Source organism: Amblyomma maculatum, chromosome 11 (genome assembly GCF_055883805.1).
Source record: "Amblyomma maculatum isolate TAMU_Amacu chromosome 11, ASM5588380v1, whole genome shotgun sequence".
Taxonomy (NCBI): Eukaryota; Metazoa; Arthropoda; class Arachnida; order Ixodida; family Ixodidae; genus Amblyomma; species Amblyomma maculatum.
The window spans coordinates 150,424,715-150,450,516 of NC_139354.1; the positions used below are offsets into that span (position 1 = coordinate 150,424,715).

General features: G+C 47.2%; 1 protein-coding gene across 1 annotated transcript; it reads right to left on the bottom strand.

The window, feature by feature from the left end:
* Nucleotides 1-8,297: 8,297 nt before the first annotated feature.
* LOC146175180 (uncharacterized) lies at nt 8,298-23,387 on the bottom strand. The gene is made up of 5 exons (XM_084584608.1): nt 22,854-23,387; nt 22,039-22,268; nt 13,211-13,493; nt 11,287-11,472; nt 8,298-8,685 (listed from the first exon to the last, which is right to left on the bottom strand). The coding sequence occupies exons 1-5, from the start codon at nt 23,029-23,031 to the stop codon at nt 8,315-8,317; spliced, it is 1,248 nt and encodes a 415-aa protein (XP_084440734.1). The 5' UTR covers nt 23,032-23,387; the 3' UTR covers nt 8,298-8,314.
* Between the last annotated feature and the right edge of the window lie 2,415 nt (nt 23,388-25,802).

Here is a 25,802-nt window from a genome sequence, read left to right on the forward strand (position 1 = left end):
TCGACGTCGCCCGCACAATGGCTAGACATTCTTTCTCTGTTGCGGAATAGTTCGATTCCGCTTTAGATAGACAGCGACTGGCGTAAGCGATTACACGTTTTTGGCCGCCCTGGATTTGAACTAGAACGGCGCCCAGGCCTATGTTGCTTGCATCGGTGTGAAGCTCCGTGTCGGTGTTTTCGTCGAAGTGAGCCAATATGGGAGGTGTTTGTAGGCGGCGTTGAAGCTCTTTGAATGCTTGTTCCTGAGGTGCGTCCCAAGTGAAAGGCGTGTCTGTCTTTGTCAGACGTGTTAGGGGCTCGGCGAGTCGAGCAAAATCTTTGACGTAGCGCCGGTAGTAGGCACATAAGCCAAGAAATCATCGAACAGCTTTCTGGTCTTTGGGCAGAGGGAAGTTGGCAATAGCTGTCGTTTTCTCTGGATCCGGCAGGACACCAGCGTGGCTTACGACGTGCCCCAAGAACTTGAGCTCCGTATAAGCAAAATGACATTTCTCGTTCTTTAACGTAAGGCCAGAGGATGTTATGGCTTGCAAAACAGTTTCAAGGCGCCGAAGGTGCTCCTCGAACGTTGGAGCGAAGACCACAACGTCGTCAAGGTAAATGAGACATGTCTGCCACTTGAGATCTGCAAGTACGGTGTCCATAAGCCATTGGAGAGTAGCCGGAGCAGAGCAGAGACCAAAGGGCATAGCCTTGAACTCGTAGAGCACATCCGGAGTAATAAACGCCGTTTTCTCGCGGTCCCTCTCATCTACCTCTATTTGCCAGTATCCGGATTTCAAGTCCATTGAAGAGAAATATTTCGTGAAGCAGAGACGATCCAGAGCATCGTCGATGCGTGGCAGGGGATAGACGTCTTTCTTTGTAACTTTGTTTAGCCGGCGGTAATCCACACAAAACCTCACCGTACCATCCTTTTTCTTCACAAGAACGGCAGGTGCAGCCCATGGACTCCGCGAGGGCTGGATGACATCGTCGCGAAGCATCTCTTTCACTTGGCGGGTGATAGCGGCGCGTTCAGTCGGAGACACTCGGTAAGGTGACTGTCTGAGAGGTGGCACGGTATCATCCATAATAATGCGATGCTCCAACACGTGAAGAGTTGGAGAAGGTCGCCCGATAGCGCTGGAGGAGCTGGTTCACTTGGCGATGCTGCAGTTGAGAAAGCGCAGGGTTAATGTCGAAGTGTAAATCGGTGGTAGGCCTCTCCATTTCGGTCAATGACAGCGTCGCAAGTCCAGAGGCTTTTTGAACATGCGTGATACCGCAAATATGGGCCACTACAGTCCCAGTGCTTAAATGCTGGTGCTCACCGCCAAAATTTATGAGTAGGACGTCTGCTTTGCTGTCTTCGAGGCGAACGACTCCTCTGGCTACAGCAAGACTGCGTTCGAAAAGTAAGATCCGTTTACTCTCCACGACACCTTCAAAGTTTCGCAGTGTATTCGCAGCCACAGATGTCATCACGCTGGAACGGGGCGGAATAGTGACGTGATCATCAAGGATGTGCAGTGCTGTCGGTCGCTCTGAAGCACTGTGTATTGCGTTCTCAGTTGATAAGGTCACTGACTTAGTCTGCAGGTCGATAACGGCTCCATTCTCTGCTAAGAAATCCATGCCAAGGATGACGTCGCGGGAACACTGGACAAGTACAACGAAGGTTGCTAAGTACGTTTCTGCTTGCACAGTTACCCTAGAAGTGCAGGTACCGGTCGGCATTATCAAGTGGCCTCCGGCGGTACGAATTTGTGGGCCTGTCCAGGGTGTAGTCACCTTTTTCAGAGTGGCGGCGAAAGGCCCACTCATCACAGAATAATCGGCGCCGGTATCCACAAGCGCTGTCACATCGGCTCCGTCCACTGAAATGTTCAGGTCGGCGGTTACGGCTGTGGTGTTGCCAGAACGTCGCGGGGTGCGGTCACGGCTGCGGTGTGGTACTAGCTGATTTCGTGTCGTCGGAGAACTGGAGCGCCGAGGCAGCGGATCATTGTGGGGCGCGTCGTGTCGTCGTGAAACGGAGTGGCCATCCGGTTGCAGTGGTGGAGGAGCTTGAGAATTTCGTCGATGAGCAACCTTCCCTCCAAAGGTTGCCGCATCTAGTTTTCCCGATGGGGGCTAGGGGAGCGGACCCGCATCAAGCCGGCATTACCACGTGTCTGCGAGGAGTATTGGCGCGGTGAAGGCGACCGCGAGTAGTCATAGGGCGTTCCGGATGATTCAGCCAAGTACGCGTCAATAGCAGGGGGTCGTTACCACGCTGCAGCTTTCGCGTGTCGGCGCTAAATCCCGGCAGACCCATTCGTCGGTAATAGCAATCGCGGAACAGGTGACCAGCTTCGCCACAGTGGAAGTACAGCGGGCGATTATTGCGAGTGCACCAGACGTCGCTTTTGCGTGGACGCACCTGAGAAATTTGAGCAGGAGGTGCTTGACGAGTGTATGCAGGGGCTGCTTGGGGCTGACTGGGAGGTGGATGCTGACTGGGAGGTGGACAGGCACAACGAGTGACTGCGGCGTAGGTCATGGCCTGCTGTGGTGGCATTGTCGGGAGTGGCTCGGGTGGGTTGAGTGCCTGGTTGACCTCTTCCTGAACCATCTGAGAAAGGCTGGATACTTGAGGGGGTGCTGCCGTCGAAAATAGTTTTTGCAGCTCCTCGCGTACGATGGCCCGTATGGTCTCACGGAGCACGTCAGTGCTACCAGTGTCCGCGATGGCGGCAGCAATAGGGATGGACGGCCACTCGTAATGCTTAGATCGCATCTCTAGAGCCCTCTCAATGGTAGTGGCCTCGGATACAAATTCCCCGATGGTCTTGGGGGGACATCGCACTAATCCAACGAAGATCTGTTCCTTAATTCCCTTCATGAGATAGCGAAGTTTTTTTTCTTCGGACATGTTTGGATCAGCGCGACGGAATAGCCTCGTCATGTCCTCGAAGTAAACGAGGATGTCTCGTTAGGGAGCTGAACTCTCGTCTGTAGGAGCAGCTCGGCGCGTTCATTCCAAAAAACGGTGGTGAAAGCTTGCAGGAACTGGTCCTTGAAGGAACTCCACGTTGTGATAGTAGTCTCATGATTTTCAAACCATGTACGAGCTGAACCGTCGAGTGAAAAAAATACATGCTGCAGTTTCTGGTCGTCGCCCCAGCGATTGTACTGGGCTACTCGCTCAAATTTATCTAGCCAGTCTTCCGGGTCGTCGCCAGGAAAGGCTTGGAAGATGGGTATCTCCCGCGGCTGCTGCAACACGAAGGAGGGGGCAGTGGTGTCTACCTGCGTCATTACGGGTGGTTGTGTTGTCTCCGAAGGTGGTGCTGGAGAAGATGGTGGCGGCCTCGCAGTACGAGAAAATTGTAGAGGCGCGAATTCAGGATCAAGCCCTCGAAGCCGTCGGCTACTCTGATGGGTAGGCGTAATCTCGATGGTAGGAGATCCTTGAGGGCTGGAGTCTTGGCTGGTTGGAGGTGTTCGGAGCATGGGTTGCGTTACCCAGCGGCTCCACCAGATGTCACGGTGTGAAGCCTCTGATCAGAAGTCACCGCGGGACACAGGAGTAACAGAAGTCACAGTGCGGCAAGAAACTAGCAGGCCCGCTTCGACAGACGAACTTCAGTTTCTTCGCCTCGAGGAGACGAACGTCGGTTTCTTCGCCTCGAGGAGGCACACGCTCGCGATCAGCACAGAGGGAAGATAAAGAATGCAGCGTGTCAATATTCCTTAATGAGTGCAGGTAACCGAAGTGATTCATCACTTTCTCAAATGATGACAAACTTACTTTCTACAACCCTGCAATGCAAGGAAATGAAACATTTTTCTCGACACACAAGCAAAACTGAGTGCACAAGATGCATAGGAAGCTCAGAGGAAATGAGTTGTCTACTGATGAATGTGGGGTTTTTGGTGGAGAGGGGGTTCTGCTCACAGAGCCAGACGCCACTCAGCTACTAGCTCTCCGGTCCTGTGGCAGCTTGAAGCACTGGTGGTGGCAAGGAGCAACATGAATACCAAGCAGTAGCCAGTAAGTAGAAAACCTTTACTTAAGAACTCTCCAATACTGCCCTTTTCCACAGCAGCAGTGAGGCATTGCAGGGAGTGTTGGCGGAGACATCGGAGTGCACAGACCCATCGGAAAAGCTGCGATAGAAGTGATTTCTCCTGAAGTGTGCTTGCCCGCCTATGTCATGTTGGAGGGGATTCCACTGAACGTCTTCCACTCATTGGCTACTCCCAGTTTTCGTGTTGTTCCTTGCGGCCAGTGTGGTCTAAGCTAGTCAAGCGCAGTCTGGCTCTGTGAGCAGAGCTCCAGCCCCACTAGGAACCCCACATTGAAAACTGCAGTAGCTACAAGGCCACATTCAAAGTCATTGTTCTCCTGTGCCATCAGTTGGCAATGACTGCCCCCGTGCCAGGTGGCACAGAGAAAGAGAGTGCATGACATGTCACAATAATGCATGCAGTTAAAAGTGGGCACCGTAGTCAATGCAGAGCACCACTGGCAGACACCCTGCTTTCACCAAGCTTCCTGCGCACCTAATGGGCTCACTTTCAATTTTGAATGGGAAAAAGTGCCACACGTCATGCGCTGCAGGGCTTTTAAAAATAAGGCTTCCTTTCAAAAACTGACACAGCATAAGCATTGTCCAGGGCTCGATAAAACCTTTCCCTCTTAGCCCAAACGAGACAAGTGGGTTATTTAAGAAGTTAGTAAACCTTAAATAAGAAAATTAACAAAAAGTTGTCAGAGTAAATTATGTTCAGCATCCCCGACAGCTTCTTCCAAAAAATACTTTTTCTATTTCGAAACCTCTATTTTAGGAATTTGTGAAAGCGTCTGCTGAAACATCAAATATTTTATGACAGAATTGCACAGTCAAGCAACGGCTTAGTGTAATTCTGTATGCTTTCATCTTTTGTCAAATTGCAAAGCATGTATAATGATGTTATCACGCAGTGGTCACACCTGTCCTGGTTGTGGAATGTAAAAAGGCTTGCAAAAGAAACTTCTCATTGGGTTGACATGCAGAAGTAAAAAACCACACAACTCAGAGACAGCACTAGCAGCGAACATGCTCAGTATTCATTGCAGAATGGAATGATAAAGCTGAGTACGAGCACCTTTCAGCAGCAAAAAACTGCACAATGCTTCATGGCTATATAATTATTGCAGTTCCCATTTTTTTTTTCCGTCACTCTAAGAAAACAAAACAGTAGCCTGCAACAAAATAAGACTGCTTTTTCTTGTGGCCACAATGCATTCTGTACAATGTCAGCAATGCATGCTGTAGGGCAGATTAATCAAAAGCAGTAATAATGAGACTAAATTGTAACTCGTGAGCAACCTTTGTCTTGCAACAGTGTGTGCCTGAAATATGAGCCTGCAGTTGCAAAGGAGAGGGGCAGCTAGATGCGATATGTATTCAAGTGATCGCAAAGTATTATCGTATGGAGCATGGTCTGCTCATTGCAAGTGCATCAAAAAGGTTAAGAGTTCTTAATTCCTCCTGTATTCACAAACCAACAGTTTTATCTATTCATTTATTTAAATAAATAAGAAGATTGGTTTGTGAATGGCAAAGTATTATGGTATGGAGCATGGTCTGCTTACTGCAGGTGCACCAAAAAGGTTCAGAGTTCTTACCCGTCCTGTATTCACGAACCAACCTTATACTTACATTTTGTCCGTAGCCCATTTTCAGTACCTTAAAACTGACTCGCAAACTCTCCTTATGAACTACTCGCGCCATTTTTTATGCTCTATGGCTTGAAAAGGCAATGCTGAGGCATTTTACCTACACAAACTTACTTGTGTGATGTTTGACATGGCAGTCTATGACAAGATGGATACCGCTGAATTCGTATTGTCTCATGCTGATGTGCAGGAAATAGGAGAGAGTATGTGTACACACCACCCCAAAGTTGACTACAAGGGACCACTGGAGCACGATGAAGGTGTTTGGCAAGATGGAACTCTCGTGCTGGTGCCACCTTTAGAAGCGAGCTGTGCTACACTTTCCAGACAAGCTGTAATTCCACCCTAACGCTGACCTTGTGGTTTGTTGTCACTCTTCTAGCCACACTCCATTAGTGATGGTTGCCAATTCTATCACAAAGTGAGCATCACTGACGATCTCCACAAGGCTGTTCCCCCACTCTCATGGCCCTACCAAGAGCTGCACAAGCTCCAGTGATAATGCTAGAGTTCTAGAGGAACTAAACGTTTCCTGCACACAGGTGTCAATCAGGGGCCTGGAAGTGACAGCACATAAGTGTTCCAAAATAGGAAAGGATATTCTCTATCAGTGTGCGGTAAGTGCACGAATAGGAAAGGATATTTCTCTATTAGTCTGCAGGTAAGTGCACGCCACACGGTGAAGCTGAAATGCGTTGACGTAGACAGAAAATCCACATTGCCACCAGCAAAGCTGGTGCCTTCAAAGGCACTGTTATGAAGATCCTTTTGTTATGTGGTTACTCTAGTATTTGCCTTGGCTACTGTAATTGGAAACTTACACTTAAGGTTACGGAGTGTCCCACAGTTTTATCCAAATATTATGCCCAAATATTTGAGAAGTGGCAGTAACGAAACAGCGCCATTCCATTGTCTCAAGGTAACTACTGGCAACTGCTTATTTGTTGGGTCTTTCCCATACAGGTATGTCTCCCACTGCAAATGTGAGCTTATGAGAAAATTTGATTAGTCAAGTTCTTGAAAATTTACCTTGCAGCCATTTTTCTTTTTTCATTCTTCTCTTGGAAACAGATGCAACACAGCTTAATACAGTAGTACTTGCGAGCGGGCTAGTTGGCAATATGACTCAGACAACCTCTGGCGCTGGCTTCTTCGTACCACAAAAACAGGCACTTGGTAGCGAGCGCATCATCTGTGTGAACGTCTTGGTTTAATTCTCTTGTGTGTTGTTTGTGTATAGCCATGCAGCGCCAGAGGTCGTCGGAGCAGCTTAATACAGGTTGGTTTACATATTTATGCAACGTGTCACGCTATCAAAGGAGTCTGATTGGACTTTTCACATTGTCAGGCTGGACTGGGTCACCTAACGACAGCTGAATCTTCATCATCATCATCAGCCTGATTATACTCACTGCAGGGCGAAGGCCTCTCCCATATTTCTCCACTTAACCCGGTTCTGTGCTAGCTGCATCCACTTGACCCCTGTGAACTTCTTAATCTCATCCGCCCACCTAACTTTCTGCCGCCCCCTGCTACGCTTTCCTTCCCTTGGAATCCAGTTTGTTACCCTCAGCGACCATCGGTTATTCTCTCTTCGCACTACATGTCCTGCCCATGTCCATTTCTTCTTCTTAATTTCCACTACAATGTCGGTAACTTGAGTTATTTCTCTGACCCACTCTGCACGCTTTCTATCTCTTAATGTTACCCCTACCATTTTTCGTTCCATAGCACTCTGGGTTGTCCTCAACTTAAGTAGAACTCTCTTGGTTAGCCTCCACGTTTCAGCCCCATAGGTGAGTACAGGCAAGATGCAACTGTTGTATACTTTCCTCTTGAGCGATACCGGTAAGCTGCTAGTCATAATCTTCGAGTGCTTGCCAAATGCCCTCCATCCCAATCTTATTCTTCTTGTTGTCAGCTGAATCTTGGACAGCAACAATTCCTGCGTCCAGTATGAGAGGAGTCATGCCTGACCTCCTTTCTGGAGACCAGGGATATATGTGCATAACTAGTTTCAGAGGTCACGCTACTTGAAAGTTTTCTTTTTTTTAATATCAGCAATATGCAAGGCATCTATCTGATTACTGCACAATATCTGTGCACATGGCAGAAACCCAGGTGGTTGAAATTACTCCAGGGACCTGCTCTATGGTGTCCCTCTGGCCCAAGTCGCTTTGTAGCATTGCGCCTCATAAGACAAACCAAACCGCAGGGGCCTCCTTCTGGCAACCACAACAAGCCATGCCAAGCTAGCTGTTTGACCTGGTGAGCTGCAGCTGTCCGATGGCTTCAGGCCTCATACAAGGCTCATTCAAAGCATCTAACAGGAAGAAATGCCAGACTGAAAGGCAGGAACCTCTTTCCAAAAGGTGTCCTTTTAAATGCATTCAGAAATCCATGCAGCCCAATCTAGTGTCTCAGCAGTATGCGTGCACTGCCCTTCCTGGCCATCACAACAAAACGCACCAGGCAGCAATACAGCCTCTACATACACTTCCGGATGACACTCATCCGTGAGCCAGACCATTTCCCTTTTTGGTCACTGCAAGTGACACCAATACCAGCAGTGTTCCCCAGGAGAGGAGACAGACCAAAGTGCTGTGTGATGATGAGATGGTGTTTATTGTTTCCCCTTCAACAGAGCGGTCTTCGTGCGCAGGAGCTGTAGTTTGGATTTCTTGATCTGCATGGTGAGCTCAAACAACTGCTTCTGCTGGTGGAGCTGGGCCCTCAACATTTTCACACGTAGCATGTGCTCTTTCTGCTTTCGTCTCTCGTCAGCAGGCAACTCGTCAGCACTACTGCTGCTGTGCTTGTGTTCTTGTGGGGCCACCACTGCTGGAGGTTCAGCAGCAGCAGAGCTCACGGGCAGCCTCAAAATGGCTGCTGCAGACCCGCCTAACGTCTCGTCAGATGCTGCAGGCTGCGGGCTTGGCTGGCTTTGTGCCATGTCTATGTCGTCATCAGGGCTACCCTCTTGCCAGTCAACATCTGCAGAGGTCATTTTCATTTCACTGCACACCTTTCTGTCGCAAAGGGAGAGCACATTGCAATCGGCAAAACCTCCCTCATTCCAAGCCATTTGGAATGTGAGGAATGTTCGAATTAACCGGGAAAATCGAAGAAAATATATATATCGAACCCAAGCAAAAAAAACTCCCTGCAAAAGCACACTTTGTGCCCCCCCCTTCACGTTGCCATTGCAGTTTGTTGCAGTTTTCCATGGAATAGCATCACGCAGGGTCAGGGCACACAACTTAAAGCAATAAACGTGCTAATAATAATAAACACTAATGTGCCTTTCCCGCTTAAGTGACGCTCAAAACGGCTTGCAACAACTTGCACAGCTGCGCAATTTCAAATTCAAGGTTCCCATACACATGCCCCCGACAGTATTGTCACCAGTCGCTCTCGCAGTTGCCTATTGCTTGTTCAAAGGAGTGCTCGCCAGTGTGAATGACCTCGCGAAAAAACAATGTTATTTTCCTAAAGCAGAGCTGATTCGCATGAACGAATTACTCTTCCTGGTGCACAGAGCCTCATGTGTCCCCCCAGGAATGGGCACTGGCACAGAGTGCATGCTGCCAGGCGCTAGTATGAAGCTTCCTTTCACCCAAGAAATGTTGGCCAAATTTCAGATCATTGCATTTCTGACGAAAACTGGACTCTAGTGATGACAATTAAGATATTTTAGGGACAAGCATTGCCGCTGGTGAGAGAATCTTCAATGCCAACCACTTAGCTAGACTCTGCTTTCACCAGAGCCAGAGAAGAGTGAAGAGTATGGGCACGGCTGCCTCCAGCTGTGCTTCGACTAAGTGGACAGGACTCTAGCTTGAAACTGGTATACACAGCTGCATCACGTTTTCTCCTCTAAAGGCACACATTTCAGCAGTTCGTAAACCAAACTGCTCAGTGTTTTTATGGGGCAGGCACATGAAGCATCAGCACTGTCTAGCAGCACCACATTGCAGCTCTGAGGAGACACTGCCGCTTCTCAGCACTCCGGGCTTTCAAAATAACCAGGTTGATTCAGGCTGCCGCTTCAAATTATCCAGTGTCAGGCGTACATGCAAAATTACAGGACCATAGATATCCTTGAACTTATCCAGAATTTCAAATTACCCGAGTTCAAATTATTGAGGTTTTACTGTGCTAATAAGTACTGCGGAGCTATGATTGCTACCTTAGTGCAGTGGTCATCAAAAGCTCCTATCACTTTTGTTTAACCGTTCCGTTGAACACATTCCCTCCCCCTTCCACAGTAGATATCCACCAGCTTTTTGTTCTGGTAACAACCGACCCAGGCTGCACATTTCCCCACGTGCATCAGAGCTTTCTCTGCCCACAGCTGCCACCTTCAGGCTTCTCTGCTACAAGAGGGAGACCTCCACCTGTTCACTCTGCCACCTCCAAGCCATGGCAGGTGGTTTGTTTATTTGTCATTTCAATCCCTCAAGTCCACTGGCGAAACTAATTGAAAGTAGTCAATAAATTTCATTATTTTCTTATGAAAACTTTACCAGCAACACTGTAGATACCAAGGGAAGAATCCAGGCCTGTGTGCATACATCAATCTTAAATGTCAGCTTTTGCTACAACCAATGGAATGCCAAGCCCTTAAAGAAAGGTATGCCACTGACAGAAAAACAGAGAATAAAGGTGCCCCATTGGCTTGTCTGCTTTCGCAGCCCACATGCAAGTGAGTAAAAAAAAGGAAACAATTGAAGGCACATGATAAATACATTTTTGTGGAATGGTGTAATCACTTCAAACCGTACCCAGAGCAGAACCTTGAAAACGGCGACAATTCACTGTGCTAATTCAAAACCCTACATGACCAGCCACGGCTGCTTGGCAAAACAGCTGTGAATCTCTAGTCATGAGCACAATCACTTCACTGGCTGCATACTGGGCCACAAAAATTACGGGGACGCTCAAGGTTCATATTAAGAGTAGATGCACCTTAACACCACCTGGAAATTACTTTTATATCTTTTGTTTAAGCTGGTTGTTGAGGAAAGAAATGCTTCTTTCGCTTCTCGGTGGACACTTACAATTAACGGTATGCAACTGGAGGCATCATCTGTTCAAATTGACATCGCAAACTAGCCTTCAACTTGACTCGCAGATGTGCGCTAAATGGGAAGCGGAGTGTTATGATGCCACCCTGGATGCTGTACAAAGAATGACTGCAACACAATTTTGACATGAAATCATGTGCGTAGCATCTTTTTTGCAGCACGTTTGGAACAATGCCATACCCCTCCTAGCACATCTGACAATTCTGGAGCAGTAAGGGCTTTTCTGTATGTGCCCAATATGAGCCTAATATGCTCTTGAGTAATATGAATGCTCTGCGTGTTTGCTACTCATTGGTAAAACAGTTTTACATGGAATGCCCGATAGTTTCCCAATGCATAGCTAAGAGGCACCTAGGTTTCCTATCAACAAGTTGATGCAAAGAGACATTCACCAACACATTCAGTTCATGTGCTTTGGCAATGTAAATAGAGCCCCACTGTTTGAAGTGTTTCAAGGTTCTGCAGTGAAGGAAAACAGAGCTCATAAAGATACACGCGCAAGTCATACCCTCAGGGTCTTGAGCTGCTTGTATCATTGCCGCAGGGGTGTTGCTGCCACTGCTGCAAGGGTCGGTGCTGCGTCGTCCGCGGTCGCTGTCGCAACTATTTTCGGTCCTTGCGCTCAACTGACCAGCCACCGCAGCAACCCGTTGCAGTTCATCAGTCATCTGGTTATGGTAGGGGCTCCCACAAACTGGAACAGGCCACATTTTCCAAGATGAGCATCATCACAGCAACACCCCTGCCAGCAACACTTCATTAAGTTCGCCTGAATCAAGAGATGTGACTGCAATGCGTCATGTGCAGCCATACACTTCCCTGCTGTAGCAGGATCCATAGCATTAGTAATGACTGGCCCCAACGCTGTTGCCATATGCTCGGCTGTTATACACCTGTCAATAGGCACTTTAAAGGTCCTTGAACCAGCAGGCTTTTAACTAAAAGGCCTTTGAGTGCTGCTGCGCGGGCAGTTTTAACGGCTACTGAGACAACGAAGAAACTTGGAACTCTTATCGAGATCTGGAAGGCCTTTGAGTGGCAGAATGCAGAGCACTCATAGAAACATGCTGGGGAATCAAATAAGAGCTGAAAATCCCTTAAATTATAGATCTTCCAAATATTCAAATTACTTAAAAAAAAAAAAAAAAGGTCTGCCCAAGCATGGAAGAGCAGCAGGAAGTGCAATACCACCACTGGCAACCATACAAAAACAATTAACTCCTGAAAAGTCCACGAAAGCATATCAGTGTCTCAAAAAAAACAGCATTCATTTTAAGAATGAATAATACTATGGTAACAAATAATCATATTGTTTTATCGTTTCAAGTTAAATCTGTAGGCTGATTGCTTGAATTCCCAAAATATTATTGAGGCTGACAGTGGCGCCACACCACCTCAATAAGATATGATGCAACCTCTCAAAGGCGATCGAGTTAGCCGTGTAGAAGCAGATCGAGAACCTCAATGGCCTTTGAAAGTGGCCGTGTGACAGGTATTATTTTTTAAATAAATCAAGCAATGCTTATTTTAATTTGTTGGATGCAGAGTAAGAAGCAGGTTACATGGAAAAAGTCCCCACTGCAACCGACTGCACCAGGACCTTCTTTATTGCTAAACAAAAAAATGTGAGTCAAAATATTCCTGACCAAAATGTGAGCAGAGGTGTTTACCCCAGAAATTTATGCTGCAGATGATACGTAAATGAGTAACGAAACAATAGTTAACTGGTAATTTGTTGCGCTATTTGTATCAGTTATGAACATTACACAGTTACACCACACACAGTTTGTAAGGTACAATCAAGCATCTTCACCATCCTTGCATCTTCCTGTAGAGATTATGTCAACACCCGCCCACCACAATATTGTGTCCAGTCCTTCTTGTCTCTATTCAATCAGCCCATTTTGTCCTCTCCCTATCCTCCCGACATGCTGTCTGGCAGCGGCAGTATGGAACAATTAGGAATTGTTAATTTAATAAGCAATACTTGATCAGTGCTTAGTATGAAGATAATAATGAAGTTGCTTACTCTTTTTTTTCTCCACCCGCTCAGACACTAACTCTGACCTCGATCGCAACACACCACTGTCTAGAAAGAAAAAGCTGAGCTAAAGCAATCAGCACTTGCATAGTGGCATTTTATAAGGTCATCTTTGCATGCACGCAAGATACAGCAATGAGCACAGGAGTGATAACTGGCATACATCTGTTAAATGCAGCAATGAAACTAGACAAAGCAGCAAAGACGAATGATGCGGCTGACTGCAGGGGCAAGCGGGAACGCCCTATCACTTTGCCTATTTCTACCAAACCAGAAAATAAGGCAAGGTAACAGTGTTTTTGGCAGCGCTCCTTGCATGTCCCTGTAGCCGGCCGTGTCCTTCATCTGCCACTTAATTGCGCCTTAAAAGAAGATCAGCATGCAAACATACCTGTAGCCAAAGCTCCACGAGAGTCTGTGCCTTTTTCCCTTTTCGATCTCTCCTTCAAATTGTCCCAACATTTCTTCAACTGCTTTTCACTTCGCTTGGAAACCCCATGGCGGCTGTTGAATTCTTCTTCAATTCGCAACCACACCGCCCGCTTCCTGCTGGAGCTCACGGCATCCGATTTTTTGTTCTCAATTATGGCTTTATGTTTATCCACCAGACCGATAAGGATCGCACGTTCCCGTTCTGTGAAATTCACTTTTTTCTTTTCCAACTGTTGCGCACACTGTTAAAGAAAAGAAACATCAATAGCAAAAATGGAGTTCGCAAACACTTGACGAAAAGAAATAGGCATTTGCACGAGACAAACAACAAGCAATGTGGGTAAGAGAGACTGCAATGCTATATTGATAAAGATGATAACAGCAGCCAAAGAAAAAGAAAGCTGCCCATGTCACCTGCTCTTACGATACTGAATGCTGCAAGACTGCCTTGAAACCACTCCTTTACACCAATATTTTTAAAGCCAATCATGATGTTAACCACCATTTTCCACCACACCTTTCTAACAATTTCTTGACCAGAAAAGGATGGCTTTCGAAAGATCGCTCTAAATGGCATAAGGGACAATTAATATTGAAGCGCTTGAGCCCTGCTCTTATACTTAGCACTTTTGTGTCACTTATGAAATGCTCTCTTCCATCAAGATGAGGAAAGAGCTTTAAAGGGGTAGCCAGAGTTGGTCTTGAAATACTTTCAAAGCCCCAGAACATCCAATATGCTCCTCAAAGGCATTTTCCCACCCCTCTGTAGGGAGTTTCTACTAGCTTTTAGTTGCTTAGCAACAAATAACGATAGGCCAATGCTACAAGGCTGCCTATTGCCCAGCCATGATATCATATGGCCCATATAGATCACATCACATCGCTTTATTTACCTTAAAGACCCCTTTTCGGGGTTTTGCATAAGGGGTGGGGGTTTACAAAATGCCGGAATCAATAGCGCTTGAAAATGATGATGGGCATGTTATGGCAGCAATATTGTGGGGAAGGCCGTATCTTGGTAGCAGTGCAGAAATGATGAAGGATATTTCGTGTGCCCCCTTATTGCTGACTATAAACCTAACTGTTGACCTATTCCTGCTAGCACAGTACTCAGAAATTGTAACAAGGTGAATTCACAAAAACATGCAAAGTATCAAAAATCTTTAAAAACTGCATGAAATTCTCTACAGTTCTTTCGACTAATGAACTAAGGCAAAATTTCCCCCACCCTAACCTCCCTTTACCCCTTGAACACTTTGGCACTGAGCCACTGAGCTCTGAATGCCAGCTGTGGAGATGTGAAAAATGCCCATGGCCTGAGCAATATGCCATTGCACCTTAAAAAAAAGAAAATTAGCTGTGCTTCAGTTCTAGTTAAATCTGGATGGAAGCGGAAGTTTCTTTTGCCTGCTACATTATTCTCCTGTCACGCCCTATCAGTGTAAAGTGCTACATTATTGGGACACCTAAGCTCAGCTTTTAAGGTTATGTATGACGTGAGAGCGTAAGCTACCAGCCCACATATAAAGTCACGCTTTAGCAAAGCGTGAATGCAAAGGGCTGATTTTCACGCTCCGTGGTGCTGTGTTTATTGTCGTTCTAGGTGTTAGCGCGGTGAACCACTCTGATATGAACCTCCCAAGTTCAAGGAGCGACCAGAGATGGCAGCTCCTGCTCGTGGCATAGGGGCAAAGTGAATTCAAATGTCATGACAGGCTGATTCCAATGTCATCCCCTCCCACATGAAAGAAGAGACCCGAGTTGGCGCTCTTTCAGGCACCCACTGACACTGCCGCTGAAGGTTGAAATTGGTGTCCGTAGTGAAGCTTCTGCTTCGAAAAAAAAAAAAAGGAAACGTCTCATGTGGTCACAATTATTTCTCATGTCTTTCGCTACACCATCACAGCATCAAACCCACTATAGCAGCCAACCCACACTGCCACATGCAGTCTGGGCACATGGCTGAAGAGGCCAAATCGAGAAAAGGACACCTGCAAGCCAAACAAATTCACGGAAACAAACTTAGAAGCAGCAGAATTGACAAGCACTGCTAGAAGTCCTCACAGCTTGTCCCAATTTCACTATCAATGTGCATCCAGGTTATACAAAGCCGGCTCATCACAACACAGCTTAAGTGATAGGCCTTCAAAGAAATAACAAAACCTGTTATAAAAAAAAAAAAGGTATGAATACTGAAAGACATTTGTGTCCAGTGTTCTTTTAAGGAAGGAGGAGATAATGGCAGTCATTTTCAAGCAGTGTAAAATTACAAAATGTTGTGTTGTGTTATATGGCGCATAAGCAGCTCAGGCTATTATGCGCCAAGCACAAGTTTGTAAGAGGAGACTACTATTTATTTTACAGTTTCTTTAAAACATTTGCTTCCTAAAAACCAACAAATAAAATTGATGCAGCTTAGACACCAAGTAATGAAAGGGAAAAATTAAGATCAAGAATGAGGGAAAAAAAGAGGCACAATGTGTGACGGTGAAAAAACAAAAGAAGCAGTGGATAGGACATGCACAAAATGGAAGCTAGAAGTTTATTAGAGCAATATGCTAAAAAAAACAAGAACACATGCCCAAACACATCGCAATATGCATGCATTGTTGCTCAGTTTTATTTATCACTAAATGGCAGGAATTTAATCTTGTTCCTGAAAATAAGAGGTCGTACTATGGGAAAATATTTAGGCATAGTGCAATACTGCCAAATTTCTAAGTGACATGGAAATTGCTCGGTATAGGTGCACAAACAGAATTCCCCCCATGTAAATAGGAATAAGAAAAAACAAAGCAGTGAGCTACAAAATGCCCTACCAGACCACCAGGCACCAACACGGGCCTTACGTTGTGATTACAAACGTTGCGAAGTCTGTCACACTCATCAGAAAGATTTGTGCATCTATCCAGTGACTGAACAATGCGAACAAATGCGCGTGCATGTATATACAGTTGAACACGGATATACTGAACTCAAAGAGGATCGCGGAATAGTTTGATATATAAAGCATGCCAAGAGATGAGCTCCTCTGCAGCACAGAAGTGACAACATAGTATACACAAGCTAGCAGAATGCCTCCTGCACCAATATGCTGCATGCCAGCATAATGACAGCGCACCGCTTGCCTCGAGCATGGCGACCTGAGCGGTGCACATACATGCACCACGGTGCACATACATGCACCAGTGCGTTAGCACCACCTCGCACCAGGCGCCAAAAAGAGAAGCGCACCCCCCGTGCTGCTCCATGGATGCGAGTATGCGCTCTAAATGTTTGGTAAACTCAGATCTGAGCATCGACGCTCACACTGCTCATGCCTAACATTTAGTGCTGCGTGGTGCATGTGCCGTTCGGGTTCAGATCAAAGCTGCTACGGACAGTGCTTTGGGAAACGCACAAAGAGACGCAATTTCGTTACTGGCCCCTTATAAATGCTATAATAACAGAGTTAAAATTGGGTACAGCTGATTTCTCCGTCACCTTCAGCACAGAAGACCATGCAACGACCCCCGCATGCCTTCAGTCAGGTAGGCTGGCTTCACCTCACGACAACCGCTGCACTGAACTCTGGCTTTCCCATGTGACAGCAGTGCCACGTCGAAAACAAAGACGCCAGACACAAGGACATTTCCAAGCAGACTCAACATTATTAAAGAAAGATAACTCACAGTTGAATGCTTTTAGTGATGATTCTGCTGAGAAAGGAGACAATAATGACCTGACATGAGAATGTCTGCCAAATAAACTGTGTAAGATGCAATCACCATGAGTGTGAGCTTGAAATTAAAATGGAAGCACAGCCTTCATGAAAGCAGAGGCTTTTTAAAAACCAAATTGTTTTGTTTTGGTTAGCAGAAGTTAGGTTTGGCTTAGCTTGTGTGGTTTAACATCCAAAGCAACTTGGGTTATGATCATGGCAATAGCATTTTCTTCCAGATTCTAAACTGGATACTGATGCCTCTATCTCACCAAAAAAAAAAAAAACATTATGTTTATTCAGCTGAAAACAATATCAACCGAAAAAAAAAAAGCGGAAGTTGTGTTTGCAAATAAACACCCAAAAAAGTCGGCCGAAGTCTCAGAAAATAACCGAAAACTCCAACCCCTAGTTATGATGGACACTGAAGTGGAGGACTGTCTATATTAGAGCACCCTGGGTTCTTCAATGTACACTGACATCTGTCACTAAACAGGCGCGGTCATTCAAACCCAGGTTTTCCAGCTCAGTAGTAAAGCACTGTACCCAGGGTGGCAAAACCAGAAGTTCAACACCCTATCGTGATAGGCAGAACATGTAGCATTAATTACCCATTGTGTCCATTCGTGGTGAAAAGAACACTGGTGTGGACTTGAAAACAGTTAAATTTAGATATTCAAAATTAGCATGAGCCACTGTCGTGCACACTGTCTGTTACCCTAAGCACCGGCAGAATGAACGGTCGGCTTTTGAGTTTTGTGTTCGACGTGCATCCCGCCAAGCGTTGACAGACTAAATATTCCCAAAACCAGGCCAGCGACGCAGCAATGGGGACCGGAGGACTGGCGCCGGGAGGGCGGCGAGGAGGAAAGATATATAGGCTCCTGCAAGGCGCACTAACCATGTCATCCAAGCTGGCCGCTGGCCGCTGTCCGCGGTTGGGAGCGGTTGCCGGCTTCTGGGAACTGTTCAAATCTTTGAGGAGTTCGAAGCTTGAAACTATGAAAAACAGCGATGGACCCGGCGAGGAGCACTCTCGAAGAGAGAGAAGGGGTCACGGTGTAGGGGGAGACGACGAGAGAGGCTGGAAACGGAGTGTCGTGTTGAGAGGCTGCACTCTGAGCGTAAAGAAATGTGTGCAATTGTCAAGTTAAATTCATATTAATCTGGAAATGCCAAGCGTGGTCGGGCTTCATTGGAGAATGCCAGAAAGCGGGAGGACCAAGGGACTTGCCTGACTGACGAAGCCGACAGAACCTCCGACGTTAAACGCAGCTGACCAGGAACCGGACGAAGGATGTGGACCCACAGCTGAGCGTACACCTGGAGCATCGAAGAATTTGCAGTCTTCCCCTGCAGCGCAAGTCTGGACAGGCAGGTGTCTCATTGGCTCCTGTTTCGAGGGCACTATGGCAACCACAGGGTATAACTTGCAGAGTTGCAGGGGCAAAATAGGGGCCCGAAGCGAGGAAGGGAGCCGGCAGATGGAGCTGATGGCGACTGCGGGCTGGGAAGTGCCAGCGAAGGTTCAAATTGCGGAGAGACAGAATTGGGCAGAGCGGAAAGGGAATTGGAGCATGCTAGACTAATGTCTCTGCCTAGTAAAGAGCAGAGACATTAGTCTGCCAACCAAGATCCATATAACTCGTGCTATGGTCTTTCCAGTTGTGATGTATGGATGCGAGAGTTGGACTGTGAAAAAGGCTGACCGCCGAAGAATTGACGCATTTGAATTGTGGTGCTGGAGAAGACTCTTGAGAGTTCCTTGGACTGCCAGAAGATCAAATCAGTCGATATTGTCGACCATAAACCCTGACTGCTCATTGGAGGGTCAAATTCTAAAGTTAAAGCTCAGCTACTTTAGTCATCTGATGAGAAGAGAGGAGTCGCTGGAGAAAGATTTGATGTTGGGAAAGGTTGAGGGTCGCCGGAGAAGGGGTAGGCAGTGAACGCGATGGTTACACGGCATCCTCGAGGCACTGCAGATGAAGTTATGTGATGTTAGGAAGATAGTGAGAGACCGGAAAGCGTGGCGTGACATGGTCCATAGGGTCACGAAGAGTCGGACACGACTGAACTGAGACTGCTCAACAATGGCAGTGCCGGTGCCGTGCTGGCGTCTCCTCTGAGTGTAGAGGAAGACAGGAGACTAAAATACACAAACATGTTGAAAGGAGTGCTTTTGGATATGCCAGCGGAAGGGGCGCTAGTCCCCGGCAAGTTTGATATCATCCCTGGATGCTTACAGCATCCCAAATGAATGGAGAGCGGTCTTGTTGCCCAGGCTGAACGAAAAGGCTAGGGGAGTGCTTGTTCGGCTCTCGGCGGAGAAGCGCAGAGATTACACAGCACTCAAGGAGGCTGTTCTGAAAGGGCTCAGATTGTTACAGCCAAGTATAGGAGACTATTTAACCACTAAAAAAAAGGGGTCAAAGGAATCATGGGATCAGTTCGCAACACGACTGCAAAATTATTTTATCTAATATTGCAACAGCTACAACATAACTTTTCTTGAACAGCTTCGAGAGCTTGCAGTAGTAGATAAACTGAAGTAAGTGTTAAGTCCAGATGCCCATGCTTTTGTCATCCAAAATGCATCTGAATGAAGTGGTCAACCTTGAAGAACAATTGGACGAAAGTCAAATCGCTAAAGACCTCGAAAGGAATGCAGGGGAGATGGTAAGGAGAGAGGGAAAAACAACCGGCTTGGCTAAGGCGCGATGCCAAACAGCCAGCTCCATATGCCAGGACATGTAGGCAGTGTTACAAATGTGGCCTCCCAGATCATCTATTCCGCCAGTGCCCAAAACGGAGGTCAGCGCAGGCAAACCACGTGGAAACGACGACAGATGGCAGAGGCTTGGTAGCGCGGATTGCAGGAGCTAACTTCGCAAACGATAACGCTGGTGGCGGAAACTGGCTGTTTCACGCCTTCAAAATGATCACGCTCGGTTGTGAAAAGGCCAAATTTATAGGGCACCAGTATTCAGGAGCGAAGGTCAGTGTCATCAGGCGGTCAATTCAGGGAGGCCATGAGCCGCATACCGGTTCAAACATAAACTGAACTGACGCGTTTGGAGAGCAGGTGATGGCAGAATTTGTATATGTGCCTTTGAAACATTTGCATACCCGTAAAGATGTCAGTGCAGCCATGGCTGGCACAGGAGTCCTCGGCGCTTTTACCACAGATTAGCCCCAGGGATAGATGCACTTATCAGTCCAGACACGCAAGCACAGTTGCTAAGAGAAACCAGTGACAGCGCATGAGACTAGTCCAGCGGGCAGCAGTGATGGTGAATTGTGCAGAGTCGAGCCGGCGACTGCGGCTATTACTACGACCAGTGAGCCACACGATGCTACTGGACGTGAGGTTTTTCGCAGCACTGAAATTGACGACTATATGTTGAGAGATGCACGGAAGCAGGCTGGAGTAGAGGAGTGGTTGGCCTCAGCGCGGTAAAAAAGGATGAATTGAAAGAAACGGACACAGACATGCTTAGCAATGCAAGTATCTATGTAGTGGCAGGCACGCTGGCACCCAGGGTTGATGAGATCTTAGAATATGATATATATCTGGAGTGGCTAGAAGGTGCAACCTTAGCGTCAGTAGAGGTGACCGCACTAAGCAGGAAGGGTGACAACAGAAAGGAGAGCTTAGACGCAGCTGGAGCTGTAACGGTCAGCATTACAGAGAAGGCTAGTGACGACAGTACCATTATGGTGAGTAGGAGGCGAAAAGAGAACGAAAGACTCTGGGTTGTCTTTTTTTATAATTTTTGTTTTGTGTGTGGCCTTGTTGAGGTGCCATGGTGCGCTGGACATGGAGTCACAAGACATCTACCCTGTTTGAGTGCCGCGCGACCGGTGCTGAAGTGTGCTGCATTCCTCGAAGTCATGCATCACAGTGGCGATGAGGGTGTCGTGCGCACTGTGTGTTGCCCCAAGCACCGGCAGAACGAACGGTCAGCTTTTGCGTGTTTGTGTATGCCATACATCCTGCCAAGTGTTGACGGACTAAAGATTCTCGAAGCCAGGCCTGCGAGGTGGCGGTGGGGACCGGAGGTCCGGTGCCGGGAGGGCGGCAAGGAGGAAAGATGGGCTCCCACAAGGCGCACTGCCTCTGCCATCCAAGCTGGCCGCTGTTCGCGGCTGGGAGCGGTTGCCTGCTTCTGCGAACTGTTCGAATCTCTGAGGAGTTGGAACTATGCAAAGCAGCGATGGACCCTGCGAGGACTCTCGAAGGGAGAGAAGGATCGGAGGGGGCACGGTGTACGGGAGACGAGAGCAGACGAGAGACTGACAACGGAGTGTCGTGTTGAGAGGCTGCACCCTGAGCGTAAAGAAATGTGTGCAATTGTCAAATTAAATTGATATTAATCTGGAAATGCCAAGCATGGCCGGGCTTCGTCTGAGAATGCGAGAGCGGCCGGACCAAGGGACCTGCCTGACAGTCACATATGAAGGTCCATGCATCTCTGAATATGATGTGGTAGGTTAGACATCAAAATTCGGAGTACACTGTGGCTCTGCCCTTAGGGGCATGACATGCGAGTGTTAACGGCTCCCATCTGCAGCTCTTCTTCCAGATGCATGTTCGCATATATTCTGCTTGCTTCATCACTACTCCCCCAATTTGTGCCGCTATTGTTTTGCGTAGTGATAAGCTAACCAATTATGTTAGAGACTATTCAACACTGACATAAGCTAACGGTTTAACAAAGCCGTATGAGCGTGCCTCTGTAGCCTTGGATTAGTACGCTTTACTCATTGCTCAAGCATCCTAGAAAGTTTCATTCCAGTCTCACTCACCCATCTTAAAGGAGAAAGAAGCCAAAGCTTTGCAGCTCCTGACAGTGTCACAAGAAGTCATACAACCCGCACCAGTCTGTGTAAGCATGTCAGCCACATGTCAACTTCCAATTACCGCCTACCAGAGCCATGCCTATGAGTTTCCCTTCACAATGCCGACAAAGCTGGACATTTTTTAACCCTATCACATTGAAATAAAAGCCCAGCAATGCATGATACTCTGTATTGGAAAGCCAGATGTGAAGCTGTGAGACAAATAGGAAAGCAGCAACACTTACCAGCTCAAGGTGACTTCTCTTTTGAGCCGGTGGGCTTGAAGCTGTCTCTTCATTGCCATATTCGTGGAGAAAATGTGGCTCACATTTCACATCCTTGTCTACCACAAATCCTGCAGACTGCTCCATCAAAGGCTGCTCTTGTACAGCAAGCTGCAGACCTGCAGCGGATTGCTCTTGTACGGCAACCTGCAGACCTACAGTGGGCTGCTCTTGTACCGCAACCTGTAGACCTGCAGTGACCAATACAGATAAAATTCGTGAGATAATGGTGATATGCGACAAGTTGAAACAATAGCTCATTGGCAATCAATACCGTCAGGTAATGGCATTCGAGATATACTGGCAGAAAGCACCCAGCAGACTCTTCTAATTTGAGGTCTTTTAAACATGGTTTCAATGCCGAATGGTCGAGGTACTCAATGATCGCAAATACGCTCTCGGCACCATTAAACGCTCACAAAGCAAGCTAATTAACTTTGCGACCGTCAAGTGAAGCAGCTAAATAAGCCAGGCAAAGGTATTCCACCTGCGTCAATTCTGGCCCTCTTACTAGTTGCCTCTACCAGCGACATAACTTGGCGCACTGACTCCCTTAAGCGCAGGATGACACTTCCTGGTGCCAAAGCACAGCAGTACCTCATGATTTCGCGTTAACAGGGCACTACATGCGCGAAATGTCAAGCGCGATAACAAGACCTCAACGCCTTCTCCTAAGCTCGCCGTTTTGACCGAATTCAAGTTTCTACATGGTTTTAAATTGGTCGAGTGTATGTACTACGTAGAGCGAAGGGGCATGCGTCGGAGTGTCAACTTACCAATGCGACTGTGGGATGTCGGCGGATGTCCGCAGTAGCAACACCAACCGCACTGAAGGGAAGCATTTGAGGTGCCGCCTACGTCAGGACACGCGGGCCGAGCGAAGCTGTCGCATTCACAGTTGTTCACGGAGCACTGACCACGAGGCACACCGCGGATGTCGCAGTTTGTAAACATGTCGCTGGCACTCGGTTGGGCACCTTAGCTGTGTGGCACCTGGTACCATGCGCTAGTCACAGTCACACTGGATGCGTGGTAAAACTGATTCCTTTGTCTGCCCGCTACAAGACAACTGCGTTTGCCGCCAAAGTTGCAGGCGCTGAAAAAGGTGCGCATTTCACACTTATACACTGCGAGACGAATTCCGTGCTCCGTAAGCAACGGGCTAGCAAACAAGTGTCAACATTCCCTTCGAAAAAGCGCACATCAACCACAAAACTTGCGTTCGCCGCGTTGTAAACGCCCAAGCCCCATAACCATGCCCACACCGCCCAGCAGTGGCAGCGGAGAGGAGTGTGTCCCAGGTGGTCGTCGCAAAAACGTCATGTTTGTAAACAAAGGTGGCGCTGCGATCGGCAGCGACAGGGGTGTAGGCAAAAACGCAGCGTGCCTACTGTGCCTACGCTGCGCCAAGCGACGCCGCCTTCGAAACCAGTTCGCGCGTGCGAATATTCTAAAGCGTAAGCTTTGCTTGTGCGTAGAAATAGTTTGGTCTATGCCTGGAGAGTAGTTCAGCACTTATAACTAGCCGATTACTGCTGGAATTACCTGGAGAAGAGCGCTGCATTAGTTTCCTTCTCCGTGGCCTCAACAGCGCGCTGCTACGGTGGGCGACTGAAGCAACGTATTGGACTTATAGTGACTGATTAAATTAAGGCTGTGGCTAAAGGTACGTCGGACGGACCCGATCAATGGTCTTAAAGGTACGTCCGACGGACCCGGTGCGTTTTTCTTCGGGATCCGTCCGACGGATCCGGGAAATATTTTTCAGAGGTACGGCGGACGGACTCGATCGGTAGGGTTCTTCCGACGGACCCAACGCATTTTTCTCCGATATTGGCCTTGGGATCCGTCGGGAAAGCCGGACGGATCCGAGACATGTCCGAGATCCCCAGATGTGGTTGTAGCAACAACATGGTAGCCATATGTAGCCAAATCGAAGTTGGTATGAGGTGTACGTGCGAGGTGCAAGAAGTGTGTACTACATACTGCATGCGTGAAATGTAAAATTACAAAGAATAGTACAGTGGCAAGAATAGTGCCTAGAATGGGTGATATACTACGTGATGGCATGATGATAGGTTTACGTGAGTTGTACCGCGGCAGCAGAGCGCAAGCGCATGTAATCGCGGTGTTGACGGCCAGCCCGCGACCCGCACGCCCGCTCATTCGGTCCTCGTTATCATGTGGATTAACGTCTACGACGGTCGTTATGTAGTTATGTAGTTTTTATTCTTCAAAGTTTCCTCACTTCCATCTGTGATGAGATGCGTCACGTAACGCATCGCTTTCTGCTCGCATTGAGGTTTGGTGCTGCAAGTTCTACGTAGTACAAGCGGCGCTGAAAAAACTGGGCACCGCCGGCGTGTCTCTAGCCCAAGCATCGCGTCATTCGTGTTTGTTGTACAACTGGAGGTGTGGTTTGTGCTTACCGTGAGATGCTGTGATTACGGATTACGTCCTACTAGAGTGCTGTGTGAGACTACGAAGAGTGCTGTGATGAGTGCGCCGATGTCCGGACGGACATCAGTGTGTCCGTTTATGATCGGCGATGTTGCACGTGCATGTCAGTGTTTATTAGGTGCAGTGGTAATTTATTTACACGCGCTGTGCAACAATCAGACGAGAATAAGTCATCGACAATTTGTTAGCCTGTACTACAGAGCTCAAAACTCGGAAAATGGGAATGCACATGATGCAGTTTTTGCATGTTGGAGTGGACCGAAAAATAAGTGCCCAGCCCACACCGCCGGGATGCGCATTACTACAGGTGAAATGGTTCAGGTTTCTGTAAAATAGCTGCCTGGCACAGCACCTTTCTAAATGTTCAGACTTTGTACTATTGTTGAAGGCCACTTTATCATTAATAAAGGAACGAATATGCTTTATGTGTTAATGACTAGTGCTTTTTCAACATATTATGTTCATTTTTTTTTCGTTTTTCCTTAGTTTCCTTTGTTTTTCATGCTAGACAAAACACAAATAGTACACTTTTAAACTTGTCAGTCCAAAGCTGAACATGAATATCTGCCATGCATGTGACAGCTTTAATGCTAGAAAGGTTGACATGTATAGCATGTACGTACACGCTGCGACATCTTAGTGGCACGTTAGGCTACTTGCCCCAAGGTCGTGATGTTTAATACCAGTGATGGCGGTCGCACTTTGGTCCAGGTGAAATGCAAATGCTTCTGTTTTCTGCAAGATGTCAATGCAAAGTACAAAGCCCGGGCAGTCAAATTAGTCTGGAGCTCTCCACTACGGTATTCTTCATAGCTACATATGTCAACTTAGGATGTGAAACCCTACATGCCACAGGTAGGCTGCATTGTTTTTTAGATTTTGTAACCTCTCATCTATGCTTTGCAACATTTGGCTAATTTTAGTTCCCAAACAGTTGCTAAAGATGAAACCGAAGCAGTTCTTGGCATGGTTTGCTGCTTAGATTAATTTGCTAATTGCAGTTCTTTGAAACTTGCATCAATGCTGGACAGTTCAAATAGCAAGCAGTTGAATTACAGAAATGATGTGGATCATGCATTCAGTTCTGGCAAGTGGAAAGTAACGGTCCCCTCCTTGCATGCATAGGTGCCTTTAGACAAATACATACTCGGGTGTGTGATTGTGACTCATATCAAGGGTCAACAGAAGGCCATGTGGAGCCAGTGTGATATTCTTCATGAAGGCTAAAGTAAAATTGTACAACAGCTGCTGTACCATGCAGAAAA